Below are 15578 nucleotides of genomic sequence, written 5' to 3'. Positions count from 1 at the left end.
GTATGGTCAAGTGGAAAAAGACAGTGGTTATCAGTGGGCACTGCTCTTTATAGGCTAATGTTATCAGTGGAGTTTCCCATGGTTCATTGCTGGGCCCATTGCTGTTTTCAGTATTTATTAATGATATTGATGTAGGTAAAAAAAAAAGTAAAGTGCAGCCATTATCAACCCACTGCAGGATGGAAGCCTCCTCAACAATTCATGTTGAGGGGAATGGACCATAATCTGCCACGCTGGTCCAGTGCGGGTTGGCAGATCGACCGTATTCAGCAGTCAGGGGCGTGAACCCTGGTCTACTCAAAGAGCGTGTGCTACTGCACTCCCGCTCCTGCCCACTCGGCTATGGAGGCCTAGACATGATTTCAGAATTTCTGTTTGCCAAATGCATAACCTTACACTTGGAATCATTAAACTACTTACCATTTTGCAAACCACACTTTGATGTAACCAATCTAAATCTTTTGGAAGGATCATGGCCTGGCTCGAATCGTTAAGCATTAGTTGATGTAGGTATATCAGCCTTAATGTCAAAGTTTGCAGACTATATAAAGGTTGGCTCAGTTACTAATGATAGTATGCAGTAGCATACTATCATTTACTAATGATAGTATGCAGTAGCATACTATCATTAGGGCATTAAGGGCAAGTTACTACAAGGATAAAGGTATGGTCAAGTGGAAGAAGACAGTGGTTATCGATGGGCACTGCTCTTTGTGGGCTAATATTATCAGTGGAGTTTCCCAGGGTTCATTGCTAGGCCCATTGCTGTTTTCAGTATTTATTAATGATATTGATGTAGGTATATCAGCCTTAATGTCAAAGTTTGCAGACTATATAAAGGTCGGCACAGTTACCAATGACAGTATGCTACTGCAACAAGATTTCAAAAAATTAGATTGATGGGCTTGAGATATGAGAGTTGAAGTTTCTTTGACAAATGCAAGGTACTGCATATGGGTATCATTTAATCTCAGTGTAACTTAACTGTGTGGAACTACACTCAGGCTAGTAGAAAATGAAAGACCTGTGACATGCTGCCAGGATAGCTCATGGGAGTTTTTCAGTGATATACAAAAACTTTACTTTAGGGATAAGGAGGTGATTTTTCCCCTTGTACAAGGTAATGGTTTAGCTGCATGTAGGGTATTGTATACAGGTCTGGAGGCCTCACTTTAGGAAGGATGTAGATCTGCTGGAATGGATGCAGAGAAGGGCAACCAGATTGGTGAAGGGGAAAAAAATGGTACTTCTACCCAGAAAAGCTTCAGTTCTGAAAATTGCAGTATCTGTAGGCTAAGCACCTAGGGGTTATGATTGAGGTGTTAAGGCCTACAGTGGATTGAGTAAGCTGAATGTGAAGGGCATTCTTACGCTTGCTGAGACTACCACACATGAGAGGGTGTAAATTTAAGGATAGTTGTGTGGAATTTTGTCTTCAGGTGTTTGGTTGCTGGAATAGACTTCCATCAATTGTTGTGGAAGTGGATAGTTCAAATAAATTCAAGGAAGAACTAGACCATGCATGTGTGTATGCATGTCCCTTTAGCTGTGCTATATAAGCTTGCTTTTTTGCATCATTTGCTACTATTACTACGGCGCCTCCGTATCCAGGTGGGAAGGAGCAGAAGTGCGTAGCACACGCTTCTTGATTAGACCGGGGTTCGAGCCCATCACCACCAAATACGGAGGATGCAGAAAGGTCAGGGAATGACCACCGCATATTCTGGAGCAATATGGCCTTAGTTGCTAATGCTCCTAAAAACCAAACAAACAAAACAGCTTCTACTACTTTCATCTGTTGTTTTGGAAGTTGATAATTTAAATTCAAGGAAGAAGTAGACAAACTATTGGGGGAATGAACAGGTGAAATGAGAGGTGCAAAGCTTGCTTTCTTGCATTATATGCCAATATGAACATAAACTTTCAATGTGCTATGCTGCCATAACAAGAGTGAATAAAAATACATTGAGACTAAAGTATAAGCAAGTTGGTATGAAGTATAAGTAATGAAGTTGAGTATTAAGTAATGAAGAAAGAAAAGTATAAAAATAAGAGAAGAGGTTTAAAAGCAGAAAGGAGGTGAAAAAATACTACTAACTAAGTTATAATTAATATGAAATAAATATCTACAAAATAATCTAATGGGAGTATTGATGTTTAAGATTTTTTTTTTTGTAAATAAAATTCTGCATTAGCATTAGTAGAGGCATATGATGCAAGAAAGTAAGCTTATATAGCATCAGCCAAAAAAAATAAAAAAAAGCCCTTTCCCATTTCACCTATCCATTCACTCCAAATGTTTGTCTAGTTCTGCTTTGAACTTATTTAAGTTGCTGACCTCCACTACAACAGATGGAAGTTTGTAGTGGATGTCAGCAATTTAAGTTCAAGGCAGATCTTTCATCTGTTATTGTGGAAGGGAAGTTGATAGCTTAGATAAATTTCAGGCTGACCTCAAACATTTGGAGTGAATGGATGGGTGAAATGGGAAAGGATTTTTTTTTTTGACTGATGCTATATAAGCTTCCTTTCTTGCATAATATAGCATCATATGCCTTACCAATGCTAACTAAGCATCTTTTTTACTAAAAAAAAAAAAATCTTAAACTTCAATATTGTCATTAGGTTACTTTGTAGATATTTCTTTCATATTAATTATAACTTAGTAGCATTTTTTTTTTTTCACCTCCTTTCTGCTTTTAAACCCTTCCCTGTTATTTCATTAAGGTTTAAACTTAAATCTAAATGAAATAACTATTATGAAAGAAGGCCATAAATTATAAAATGTGTTCAAAACATCAGTACTGAAAGAACAGGAAGATGGCATATCAAAGTAAACTTTGTCAAGGGAACCAGTTAGGCTATTAGTGTTTTATACATGTCAGACAATACCAATAAAACCAGAAAGGGAAAGTGGGCAATAACAATAGAAATCAATTAAAATGTGGAATTTAGAAAGGCATCATCAAAGATGGTGAACCCAGTGCTATGTACCATGTGTAAAATATATTAATAAATTTCTTTAAATTATTAATTAAAGCTTACATATAATTTGTGATAAAATTTAATGTTTAATTTTTTTTAACAAGCCACAGTTGCATAAAGGATGTCTATAATGTAATTAACTTTTTATGGTTAAGTTGTTTATACATAAGTTAAATTGTATATGCATAATTACATTCAATTTATAAGTAAGTGTATATAGATATAACTAATATACATTCAACATGTGGAGATGGGATAAAAGTAATCACAAGAATGTAATTATGCATATGCAATTTAACTTTTATGTGTTAAAACTAAATTACTAAATCACCTCAGTGGTTATCTTTAAGTACACAGAAATATGGGCCTGCATGGAAGTCCCATTTATAGTACTTGGATTTTTGAGCAACACTGGGGGATGTGCATTGCCAATTTCCGTGTTACTGCATGGCATCCCTATATATGTGACATAAACATTGGGAGATCAAAATTGAGAGTAGGAGTGTGCTATAGGCCTAATGACTCTGATGAGTATAATAAGGAACTGTACAGGGAAATAGAGTGGGCCAGTAAATCAGAGTGTCTTATAATGGGAGATTTTAATTTCCCAGATATTGACTGGAATTTGGGGGCTGGTTACTCACACACTAGCAGGGCTTTTGTGGATTTATTGGATGATTGTTTTCTACATCAGCATGTTCGGGAGGCAACTAGAGGGAGTAATACTCTTGATTTGATTATCAGCAGTGATTCTTCATGCATTAAGAATCTGCAGATAAATGAACCACTAGGTGGCAGTGATCACAGTATTATTATGGGCACAACACAGTCTTCAGATTTTGGACTGTGTTGTGCCCATAATAACTTTTGATATAGATGTTTGAAGCATGTTGTTATGCAGGGTATCATATCATGGGATAATTTTAAAAGAAAATAACTAAGAATGACAATGACTAATTGATTAAAAGTACAGAGTTCATATTCACATTATGCCTGGAATACTGTCATGTCCCTGTAAATTGCTGCAGGTGTATGCTCCTCTGACCCTGTATGTATGCTCCTCTATACCAGAGTAAGAACAGAAACTTTAAATTTTAAGATTTTTTCAGTTTGAACCTGCTCATGCAACTTCTATATCCACTGAAAAAATAGAAATTTAAGTCTAATTTTTCTAGTGAGAAGTAAAGTAATTATTTTAACATTTTCATAACCGAACTATAAACAAAGTTTTGCATTCTTGTTGCTATTTTATTAGCAAACTAAATACAGTTTTATACTTTAGAATATGATGAAAGCACATGTATTCCTGGCCTCTTCCAGTGTGAAGAGGGCTTATGCATATATGAAAATGACATTTGTGATGGATTTGAAGATTGTCATGGTGGAGAAGATGAGATAAATTGCAGTAAGTATAATTTTAAGTTTTTATCCTTTTTTAATCTCTAAGTGATTTTAAACTGCAATGGATGAAAAATTATTACTGGCATTAGTCAAACTGACTCTTGAAACCAAGAGGTTGCCAGTTTGTGAATTATCAAATAAAGTTCATAATGCCTGAGAAAAAGGTATAATTTATTTTTACTGTTCAACACTTAGACCTAAATGGATGTCAGATAAACTGATGGGACTTGTGGCAGAGAATAAAAATGTGTGGGCTGCATATAAATTATCAGGTGATATAGAAGCCATTTGGTAGATATAAGTCAGTCTGTAATAAAGTCTTAATGGAGTTTAGGCAAGCTAAAGCAGATTATAAGTCTAGAAAAGAATGCAAGTGTATCAAAGAACAGCAGCAGCAAAGACTGCTGTTCTTTGAATTCTGCTTATATTAACAGTTGAATCATATTGCACCACTTGACATCAGTAATTTAATTGTTGATCCTGCTCAGGATGAATGAGAAAAAGAATTCCTTATGCATCTACATTCACACATGAGGAATTCTTTAGGGAAGGGGGATGCCAGAGATTTGTCAAACTCTGTCAGAGAGCTAAATGACTTTGTGATAACTGAAAGGAAAGGGGAAGAGAAATTGTTGAAGCTAAACATAAAAAAAAGGTGCCCAGGATTGATGGGATTTTTAAAATTATATTAAAGGAGGCAGCAAAGGAGCTAAGAAAACCCTTAGCCATAATTTCAAGAGCATCCTTGGATTCAAGGGAGATATGGGAATGTGTCCCCAATTTACAAAGGGAGATCAAAAGGTGATGAGGAATTCTTTAGGGAAGGGGATGCCAGAGGTTTGTCAAACTCTATTAGAGAGCCAAATGTTTTTGTAATTACTGAGAGTTATGTGGAAGAGAAATTGTTGAAGTTAAACCTGAGAAAGGCATCTGGGGTGGATAGGATCTATCCAATTATATTAAGGGAGGCAGTGAAGGAAATAAGCAAACCTTTAGTCATAATTATGAAAGCACCCTGGATTTGGGGAGGTCTCTGTGGACTGGAGATGTGCGAATATATCTGCGATTTACAAATTGACCATAGGGTGATGCAAGTACTTACAGACCTATTAGTTTAACTTATATTCCAGGGAAAATAATGGAGTCACTGGTTAAAGTATTGCAGAATCATCCAGACAAGGCTGCAGTTATACTTCAGTCACAGCATTGGTTTGTTAAGGGGAAAACCTTGTCTGACCAATTTGATTTGATACTACAATATGGTTACAAAGGAACTGGATGCAAAAAATCATTTTATTTTGTTATCGTATACTTGGATTTCTAGAAAGCTTTTGACACTGTTGCACAAAATAAGATGTGCTGTACAAATTGGAGCAGTAAAACATTAAGGACAAGTTGCTGTTTTGGATAAAGGAATAGATGAGTGGGCACTGCTCAATGGGCACTATCTTCGTGAACTAATGTCGTTAGTGGATTGGCTCATGGTTCACAGTTGGGCCGATTGTTGCTTTCAGTATTTAATAATGACATTGATGATACTACATCAGGGTAATGTCTAAGTTTGCAGATGACACAAAGGTTAGCAGGGTAGTTAATGATAATAATTAAGGTAAGCTACTGTAACAAAATCTAGAATAATTGGCCATTGGGCTGAGAAATGGAAGCTAAAGTTTAATATTAACAAATGCAAGGTACTGCATATGGGTAGTAGTAATCTCCGATTAACATACCAACTTTGTGGTATTATGCTCAGCATTTTGGGAAATGAAAAAGACTAGGAGTTAATTGTGCAGTGATATATGAAGTTCTCTGAGCATTGCAGACAAACTATCAAAACAGCTCATTGGGTTTTTTGATATACATAAACTTTGCTAGCAGGTATAAGGAAGTGATTATCCCTTTGTACAAGGCCATGGTTAAGCCACATGTTGAGTACTATCTGAAGGGATGTAGATCTGCTGGAATGCATGCAGAGAAGGGCAATGAGATTGGTGAAGGGAACAAAAGGGTGCCATTACCAAGAAAGGCATCCATTCTGCAAATTGCATCGTCTGGAAACTAGGCACCTGTGAGGAGATCTGATTGAGATGGGTTTTTTTTTACAGAAACCCTAAAGATGAGAGGTATTAGAACCTTTAGTACTTAGTACCGTGCCTGGGTTGGAGGTTTATAAGATTGAAAGAAGATATTTGTTAATATTGGACTTGAACTTCTGTAAATTGTAATTTTCAGGAAATACATATGAAGGAAGGTTATTCAAGAAAATATAAGTTGAATGAATAAATGAGGAAGAAAAGCTGATTCTGTGAACTTTAAGTTGGACAGACTGGTTGTGGCAGGCATTCAGACTGCTTTGGAAAAGAACAATAATTGTAGAAGCCAATTCAGAAGAATAGTGTCCATGGATGTATCTACAGAAAAGGCATGCAGAAGAAAACAATGTCTATGAGACAGAGTGGTGAGACTGTTAGAGATGAATCATTAATTAACCTAAATGCCCTCTTTTGAATGGAATCTAGAAGCCTGAGATAGGTTCCCACCATGTAGGAATATTCCATGACAGGACAGAATTGCAATTTGTATGGAGTGAACAGCTGTTTGGAAAAAAGCAATGCCAATAGCAAAAGAGAACCCAGTTTTTAAGATGCAGAAGTTGTTTGTTTTTTGGTTTTTAGGAGCATTAGCAACTAAGGCCATATTTCTCCGGGAATATGCAGTGGTCATTCCCTAACCTTTCCGTATCCTCTGTATTTGGTGATGCAGAGGTAGCAATATTTGTAATGTGCTTAGCACAAGAGAGATTAGAAGTCAGGGTAATCCCCAATAGAGAGAAATCAGTGTCATCAAAAATAAGCATAGGAGAAGGAGATGAATTCTTTTTGCAAGATATAAGACTGAACTGAGTTTCAGAGGGATTGAAATCAACTAAGTTATCTTTGCCCCACTGGAGAATTACCTTGAGATCAGCATTTAAGGAATTGGTAATGGATGTCTGAGAAGTTGAAGCTGTTTGTGTAGGGCAAGTTTTCTCAAACTGGAAGGTGGAATGCAATGTGCTAGCATCAGCAAAACTATGGATAGGATTTCTTGTCAATGGAAGGTCATTAATACAGTCGGTCCTCGTATAACACGTTTACATTACACAGATTCGATCATACACGATTTATAAATAGGGGAACATTATCTTATATAACACGAACCGAATTCGCTTATGCACGATTCGCCTTTGTGTTTACAAGAAATGGCAGTCGAACGCGGAATCACCCCAACTGAACGCAACACGATAGGAATGAAAAGAAGATTCTGAAAATGTATTTGTGTTTTATATCAGTGAAGGGGAAACACATTTCACCATAATAACGTAAAAACCAACACAATTCCAGCTATCGATATAATCGCAAATGCAATTAGATGGAGTTTACTACCAGTTTATAACAGATTCCACTAGCAGAAACGCAACTGGAAATTGTTTTTATTGCTTTATGGTAGTAACCCCCAGAAATGTGCTTTAGTAAAATGTGAGGTGTTAATCTCTGCCTTTACGGTGTTGTTTATTCAGTTGCTACACGTTCGCAGCTTTGTTTATGCGTATTAAGCGTGCCTCCTAGTTTTGTAATTGTGCTTTATTCCCTAAAAATTAGTAAAAAAGGTGTGAAAAGGAAGCGTCCTGGCGAAGACACTGCAGATTCAGAGAGAAAAAAAAGAAGCAATATCGATAAACAGAGGCGGACTGGGTCAAAAATTCGGCAGAGATTCAGAAACGGGTAAGGGTTATGGCCAGTCCGCCTCTGTCGATAGAGAAAAAATATGAAATTGTGAAAGTTTGCTTTGAGTGAAATGAAAGACCATGTGATATTGCACATGCTACAGACCTAAATGAGGCAACGCCGAGAATTACAAAGAATGCGGAGAAAATAAAAACAACTTTCATAGCAGGAACAACTCCTGCTATGAAATAAAATACGTATTTTATTCGTAAAAAATACTTTTTTAGTATTAAAAAATACTAAAAATACTTTATTATAATATAATAAAAAATAAATATTTTTTATTATTTATTATATTATAATAAAAAAATATATATTATAATATTATTTTTTATTACGTATTTTAATCGTTGTAAAATACGTAAGTATTTTATAACGATTAAAATTACCCGATTATTTATTGTGTTTGGTAATGTTTTGGTTCTAAATGTGTGTTTAATCTTGGGTGGTTGGCACCTAACTCCACTTTTCCCATAGGGCCTGTTGTTTATATTGCACGATTTTGCATTGCACGAGGGTTTCTAGGAACACAACTATTGTGCTATACGAGGACAGACTGTATATAAGAGAAAAAGAGTGGGAGAAAGAACTGAACTTTGGAGAATTAGTGGAGAAGTTAAAAGACACAGCCATCTACTATTACCATGCAGTGAGTGGTCAGAGAGAAAACTCTATACTCAATTACAAAAAACAGTTTCAAGCCATAAGATGAAAGCTTATTTAGAAGACCTTTATGCAAAAAATTATCAAAAGCATTTGAAATGCTTGAGCTTCACCAAACTTTTCCATTGAATTTGTCCATGGATGGGTAACATAAGCCAGAATATCACCAGTGGATCAACATTGACAGAATCCATACTAGCAATTGCTGATTAGATGGAAGGTTTCTAGATAGTTTAAGAGTTGTCTGTTAATTGATTTCTCCATTACTTTAGAAAGAGTAGAAGTAATTGCAATAGGACAATAACTGGATAGGAGAGATTTGTCACCCTTTTTAGGAACTGACTGGATATGAGCAAATTTCCAAGCAGAAGGAAAAAAACACTTTTGGAATAAAAAGTGAGAAAAGGCGACACAGAACAGGAGTAAGTTCAGGAGCACAGGTTTTGAGAATAAGTTTACATATACTGTCATGACCTGGATAGTATATCCAAGCATCAAGATTCATCAGAATCATGATGCTAAGAAGACCATGGAAGATCACAAGAGGCATTGATTAGAGCATACTTGGGAATGGTGGGAGGTGGTTTACCAAGATCATTAATACAAGAGTTTAAGGCCTTGAATGGATTGAGTAAGCTCAGTGTTAATGGCATTCTTTCTCTTGCTGAGACTACACATATGAAGGGACATAAATTCAAATTGAGGAAGGGTGGTTGCATGATAGAAGTGTAGAAATTTATCTCAGCCAGCAAGTGGTTGATTGTTAGAACAAACTTCCATCTGTTGTTGTGGAAGTGGGTAGTTTGAATAAATAAATTCAATGAAGAACTATATAACTTTATATGAAGAACTTTATAAGCTTGCTTTACTGTGTCATCTTCTGCTACCAATACTAATTAACTGATTCTGGTACAATAAGAAAGTCAATAAGATGATCTTGGACAAAACTTGGATTGAGACTGTCTATCTGGCTGCCTTCCTCTTGTGCCCACATTGTATGTTGTGCAACCATCTATGTGCATCTTGGTGTCTCTTCCTCACACTCTCCTACACTGTGTGCTGACCTTCTACATCCACAAGGCACATAAGACATCAATTTTTTGTCTCCCTCTCTAATCTAGTAGGTCTAGCACTGCAGACAGGCTGCCAGGACAGTTCATGGGGTTCTGTTAATGATATACAGGAATTTTGTCAGCAACAAGGGGATTATTATCCCATTATGAATAGCAGTTGTTAAACTGCAACTTGAGTACTGCATACTATTACAGCATCTGGAAGCCTCATTTGTGGAAGGATCTGCATCCTTCAGAGAAGAGTAGAAGATTAGTCAAAGACACAAAATGGTATTCTTATCATGAAAGGTGACAGTTCTCCAAATTACTGCACTCGGAAACTAGACACCTGCAAGGAGACCTGTTTGAAGTAGTGTTTAAGACTTTACAGGATTTATCATTACCCTTTCAGACAATACACATGAGGCATAAACTGAAAAGGATGGATGCACGACAGATGTGCAACAACTTGCTTTCATCCAGGGAGTGATTGATTGTTGAAAGAAGCATGTTTTGGTGTTGCAAGTGTGTAGTTTAAATTTAAGAAAGAATTAGACTAATTATTAGAAGTACTAGATAAATAAGGTGGATAATTTTTGGGTGATGCTACATAAGCTTGATTCCTTGCTTCAATTGCCACTATTAATACTATTATTAATAAAGACAAATGATAACAGGAAGTGAACTTTTCTATATCAGCCAAAAAGAAATAAAATAATAAAATTTCAAATGAAACAGAATATTCATGCTATTCCCATTCCTATAAGGCAATCATCCAATTCTGCTTTCAACTTAGTCAAAACTGGTGCCTCCATTATGTTGGGAGACAACTTATTCCAGTGCTTGACAACCTGCTGCCCACAAGTGAAATTCATGAGATTCATTCTTCTGTTATTCTCTGATATTTTATATTTGTGTTCCATGGCTCATCTCTCTTCCATGAGGGAGAACAAACCTTTCTCGTTCATTTTGCTCTTTCTCTTCAATGCCTTATACACATCAATCAGATTCCTCAAATGTCTAGTTGCAGTTCACACCTGAATTGTTCCTCACGTGTTTCACTTTGTACTTGTCACCAATCTATTTGTCATTCTTTGTGGACCCTCTCTAGAAGCAGTCTTTCTTTTAGGTGCAGTCTCCAGGGCCGAATACAAAATTCCAAATGTGGTCTAACCATTACCTTTTAAAGAGGAATAATGATGTCTTTCTCCTTATTAGCAAAGACCATATAAATCATAGACGGGAAACACTCTTTGCTCATCTCCCTCTAGCTTATAACTCTACAATTTCTGTTCCCCAGATGAATAACTTTATATTTAGAAGCATTTAACTTTAGTTGCTATTTTTCAGACCATATATGCAATCAATCAAGGTTTTTTTTTTTTTTTTTTAAGGAACATGAGCTAACTCAGTTTGTTAACCATCCCTTCAAATCACAGAAAACTTTGACAACTTTCTTTGGATGACCTTATTATTATTATTAGCTATATGGTGCAAGGAAACCTGAGGCTTATGCTGCACCAGCCAAAAAAAAAAAAAAAAAAAAAAAAAAGTTACCGTTCAGTGTGTCAAAAGTAAAAGGGAATCACCAAGAAGAGAAGAATGATGATATCCAGCTCAGGACCCTGGGTGTACCAAGCCCATACTCACCAGATGTGAGCCCCTGGGGTTAAATCAATATCATATATGAAAATCAGGAAAAGGAAGAATCTGACACTGGTCCTAAGAGATCCAGCTTATTAGGGTGATCTATCCTGAAGACTGACCATTTGTGACAACCCTCTGTATTTATAGATATATAATTTCAAAATTGTTACCTGCAGTAATCACTTAAATTAATTGAGCCAAAGCCTCCTGTCATTTTTTTTCTGGCTCAGTCATTGTATAATACATATCAGAGGTGAAATTACCAGAGTGTTTACCTCAAAAACTTCTTAAAATTGTGGACAGTTTATTTTTTTGCTGGGAGTGCATATGCTTTAATGATATTACCTATAGAGCTGCTTTGCAACTAGCCCTTAGAGGGGACCCTAAACGAGGTCTCTATGGCTCAGAAGGGGATCTTGAATGAGGGTAAAATTTTCATGGTTCTAAACACTGCAAGGTGCCTCCGTAGCCAGGCGAGCAGGAGCAGCAGTGCGTAGCACATGCTTCTTGATTAGACCGGGGTTAGAGCCCGTGACCACCAAATACGGAGGATGTGGAAAGGTTAGGGAAATGACCACTGCATATCACCGGAGCAATATGGCCTTAGTTGCTAATGCTCGTAAAAACAAAATAACAACATCTAAACACTGCTAGAAAACTAGGGGACACAAATTCAAATTACAGATAGAGGTATAGACTAGATTATAGTTTTATTTCAGCCAGTAAGTTGTAAATCATTGGAATAAGCTGTTTCCATCGGTAAACTTACATTGAGGATGATAGCTTGAGAAAATTCAAAGTTCAGCTGGATGAGAACCTGTGCGAGGAATGGAATTAATAACAAGGTTATTGTTAAGGTTATTGTTGTTGGTATAGCTAGTCTGTCTTCCTTGCAACATATGGTAAATGCTTATTAGTCTGAATAACTACTTCCCTCCCCAGTTCAAAGGATGCTTCTTAGAAAATCCAACATCTCTGTTAATTAAGGTTAAAATCCAACATCTCTGTTAATTAATCCATGAAATTAAGGTTTATCAGTATTTGAATACTTTTAGTATTTTATATTGTATTCAGTTACAACCTTTAATCTATAAAGTTAAAAACTTAATTTTTTACGACAGCAAATAATGAATGTAAATGGACAGAATTCTACTGTGTTGGTAATCCTCGCTGTATTCCTCAGAATTGGTTATGTGATGGAGAAAATGACTGTGGTGACTATGCAGATGAAACACTACCACAGTGTAACTTTTCACTAACTACTGTTGCCACCAGTACAAGTAAGTGAACTCAAATTCTTTTATAACTATATGAAGTTTTTTTGGTGACTGCTAACTGTGCATAGGCTTGCATAATTAACAGTTTAAAAGGAATAAAAAATAAAACAGTAATTCATAATTTTTCCTTTTTAAAAATTACTAGAATTTGTTTAAAAATACTGAGTTGTAAAAATAATTAAATATTAATACATTGAAAGAAGGACATTACGTCGTTATTCACTGAGAATGAAATTAATGGATAAGTAACACAACACTACTTGAAGAAAACTCCTAATGAGCTGTTATACCCTAGAAATGCACTTAACATATGGGGGAGTACTATCAGAAAAAGCACGGATCCAAAAGATAATTAAATTGCACTTAGACAACATATGAAGTAACATAATCATGAATGCTTGTGATAGTTGTGATGGTTTCAAAATGAGCTTCTATCCAATATAACTCATCTACTGTATGTCATCAAAGTATAACTTGCCATTTTGCACTTTTTTTCCTTTTCTTTTGCACACCCTTCCTTCTAGTAAAGTTTGATACTGTCCAGTCTAAATTTCAGCTCTGTACCTGCAAGTCATTTTTCACAAGTCTTCACAAGCTTCCTCAGGTAGTCGATCAAGCGATGCTTCCACTCCCATAGCTAACTGCATAATGGGAGGCTTCTGCAGAAGAACACCAAACTTCATGCCAAATGTTCTCTAGACAACAGGTAAATTTGCAATTGGCAGTGTGCATCAAGAATTGAAGCCGGGTACATGCAGGAATTAAAAAGTTTGGTTTCTTCAACTTTTTCTACCATTATTCAGGTTTCATGTTCACAAGCTATATGTGAGACAGAAGTGTACTGTTTATGTCAGAAGTGTAAACTTAATAGCTTACTACGTGAAGCATATACCATCAAGAATACACAAATTGCAAATGAAATTGCTCAATTTTTATTTTGAACTTAAGTAGTAAACAGCTGTTTAGAGAACAAACCGACCTTTGTTTTGGCATGAAGTTTGCTGTCTTTCAGCGGAAGCCTCCCATTATGCAGTTAGCTGTGGGAGTGGAAGAATCGCTCAATTGACTACCTGAGAAAGCTGCAAATGAAATTTGTTTTAAAACCACCTCTGTTTTACAGCATGTCCGACTCGCCACCATTAACCTTAGGTGTTACCAACAGGAAGCCCTTAGATTGTTATATGAAGATGAAACTATTGTAGTCTTACTTGCCGTTAAGGGCCAATGGCAATGCACCATTGTCATGGATAAATCCAGACAAATCAGAATATTTATGCAAGGCCCTCTCTTTTACAGGATCGAGAGGTGTATGAATCTGAGCAAGACTCCTCTTTCAAAGTATTGAAGAAGTTAGTACATGCCTGGTTGATTTGTATCCAATAAGATTTCAAAAAGTGTGATTTGGAGACTTTGTGCAACAGGTTGTCAACTTCCACAATTTTATGGACTTCCAAAGATCCACAAGCCCAGCATTCCTTAACGACCTATTGTTTCCTGCTGTAATACACCCATGTATAAACTCTCTAGATACATTGCTAAATTATTAGCACCCCTTGTGGGGGAACTAATTATACCATGTCTGGCAGTGTACAGTTTTTACATATTAAAGATTTTACTATATCAGAAGCTGAGGTCATGATTTCCTTCAATGTGGTGTCCCTATTCACTTCTGTTCCGGTGCCATAGGCTATTGCCTATGCAAGACAGCTTTTGGATGGGGATACCACCTTGAGGGACAGGACCTCACTCTATTGATGATATTTATACAGCCTTCAATCTGTTTGACTGGCAGCATGATCATGTTTAACAACTCTGTGCTGCCAAATTCAAGGCACAGCTGTAGGTGCTCCTGTCAGTTTTATTGTAGCCAATATTGCCATGGAGAAACTAGTTGAATTTACCTATTCCCATCACTCTGGTGTCAGAATGGTGATAAAATCTTTGCTGTTGTCCCCCAGGATCAGAAATTAGTTTAATTCAATATCTTAATTCCCTGTCACCTTTTATCCAGTTTACAGTCCAACTAGAAACAAAGGCTACCCTCCCTTTTTTTTGGATGTTTTGGTCGAAGACGTGAGTTCATGTTTTGCAACTTCTGTTTTTAGGAAACCCATGTGTGCATACTAATTTAATAACTGTGGGTCTGCATACACTCCTGGTAATTTAAACAGCACAACATGTACATTATTTACCTGCACTTGGATGTGTTCCTGTTCCATAGGTGACAGGCAGTTGGAGCTTTCCAACTGCAATTATTCACCTCATGTTCTAAATAGATGTGAACTACAAGCTCACATGATAATCGGTTTACCTCAACTGCCTACACCCCCTACTATCTGGCCATGTTGGAACATCTTAAGAGGATCCTGCATTCTTATCATATATGGTGTGTGCATCTTCCTGGTAGGAAATTACATTCCATTATTTCTAAGGTGAAAACATCTATCCCTTCTCTCTTGCAAAGTGCTTCTGCATATCACATTACATGTCTGGATTGTGGGAAATGTTATGTAGGCAAAACTGCCAGGAGATTCAAAGATTGTTTTCAAACATGAGGGGGCTCTCCGATCCATACATTTTGAATGCTCTGCTGTTGCTGAGCATTATTGGATAGAACAACATAATCTTGATCCCTGATTCACATGACTACTGCCAGCGCTCGGCACTTGAAGCTCTGCACATATCCAATTGTAACAGCACTATGAACCATAATAGGGGAGTTCACATTAAGTGTGTGTGTGTGCACAGCACACCATTCACTGTTTAGCTGAAAAAAGGGACACCTT

General features: G+C 36.5%; 1 protein-coding gene across 1 annotated transcript in view; it reads left to right on the top strand.

Moving 5' to 3' along the window:
• Positions 1 to 15578, top strand: part of LOC150077534 (low-density lipoprotein receptor-related protein 2-like) — a 496886-nt gene that overhangs the window by 313514 nt on the left and 167794 nt on the right. Inside the window, exons 22-23 of the mRNA XM_090385933.1 lie at positions 4268 to 4390; positions 12637 to 12795. Coding sequence (XP_090242059.1) covers positions 4268 to 4390; positions 12637 to 12795 — 282 coding nt within the window. The remainder of the gene's footprint in view (positions 1 to 4267; positions 4391 to 12636; positions 12796 to 15578) is intronic.

Source organism: Mastigoproctus giganteus, chromosome 12 (assembly GCF_048544385.1).
Source record: "Mastigoproctus giganteus isolate SK-2022 chromosome 12, ASM4854438v1, whole genome shotgun sequence".
In the NCBI taxonomy this organism is placed as follows: Eukaryota; Metazoa; Arthropoda; class Arachnida; order Uropygi; family Thelyphonidae; genus Mastigoproctus; species Mastigoproctus giganteus.
This window is presented reverse-complemented; position numbering and strand designations above follow the sequence as displayed.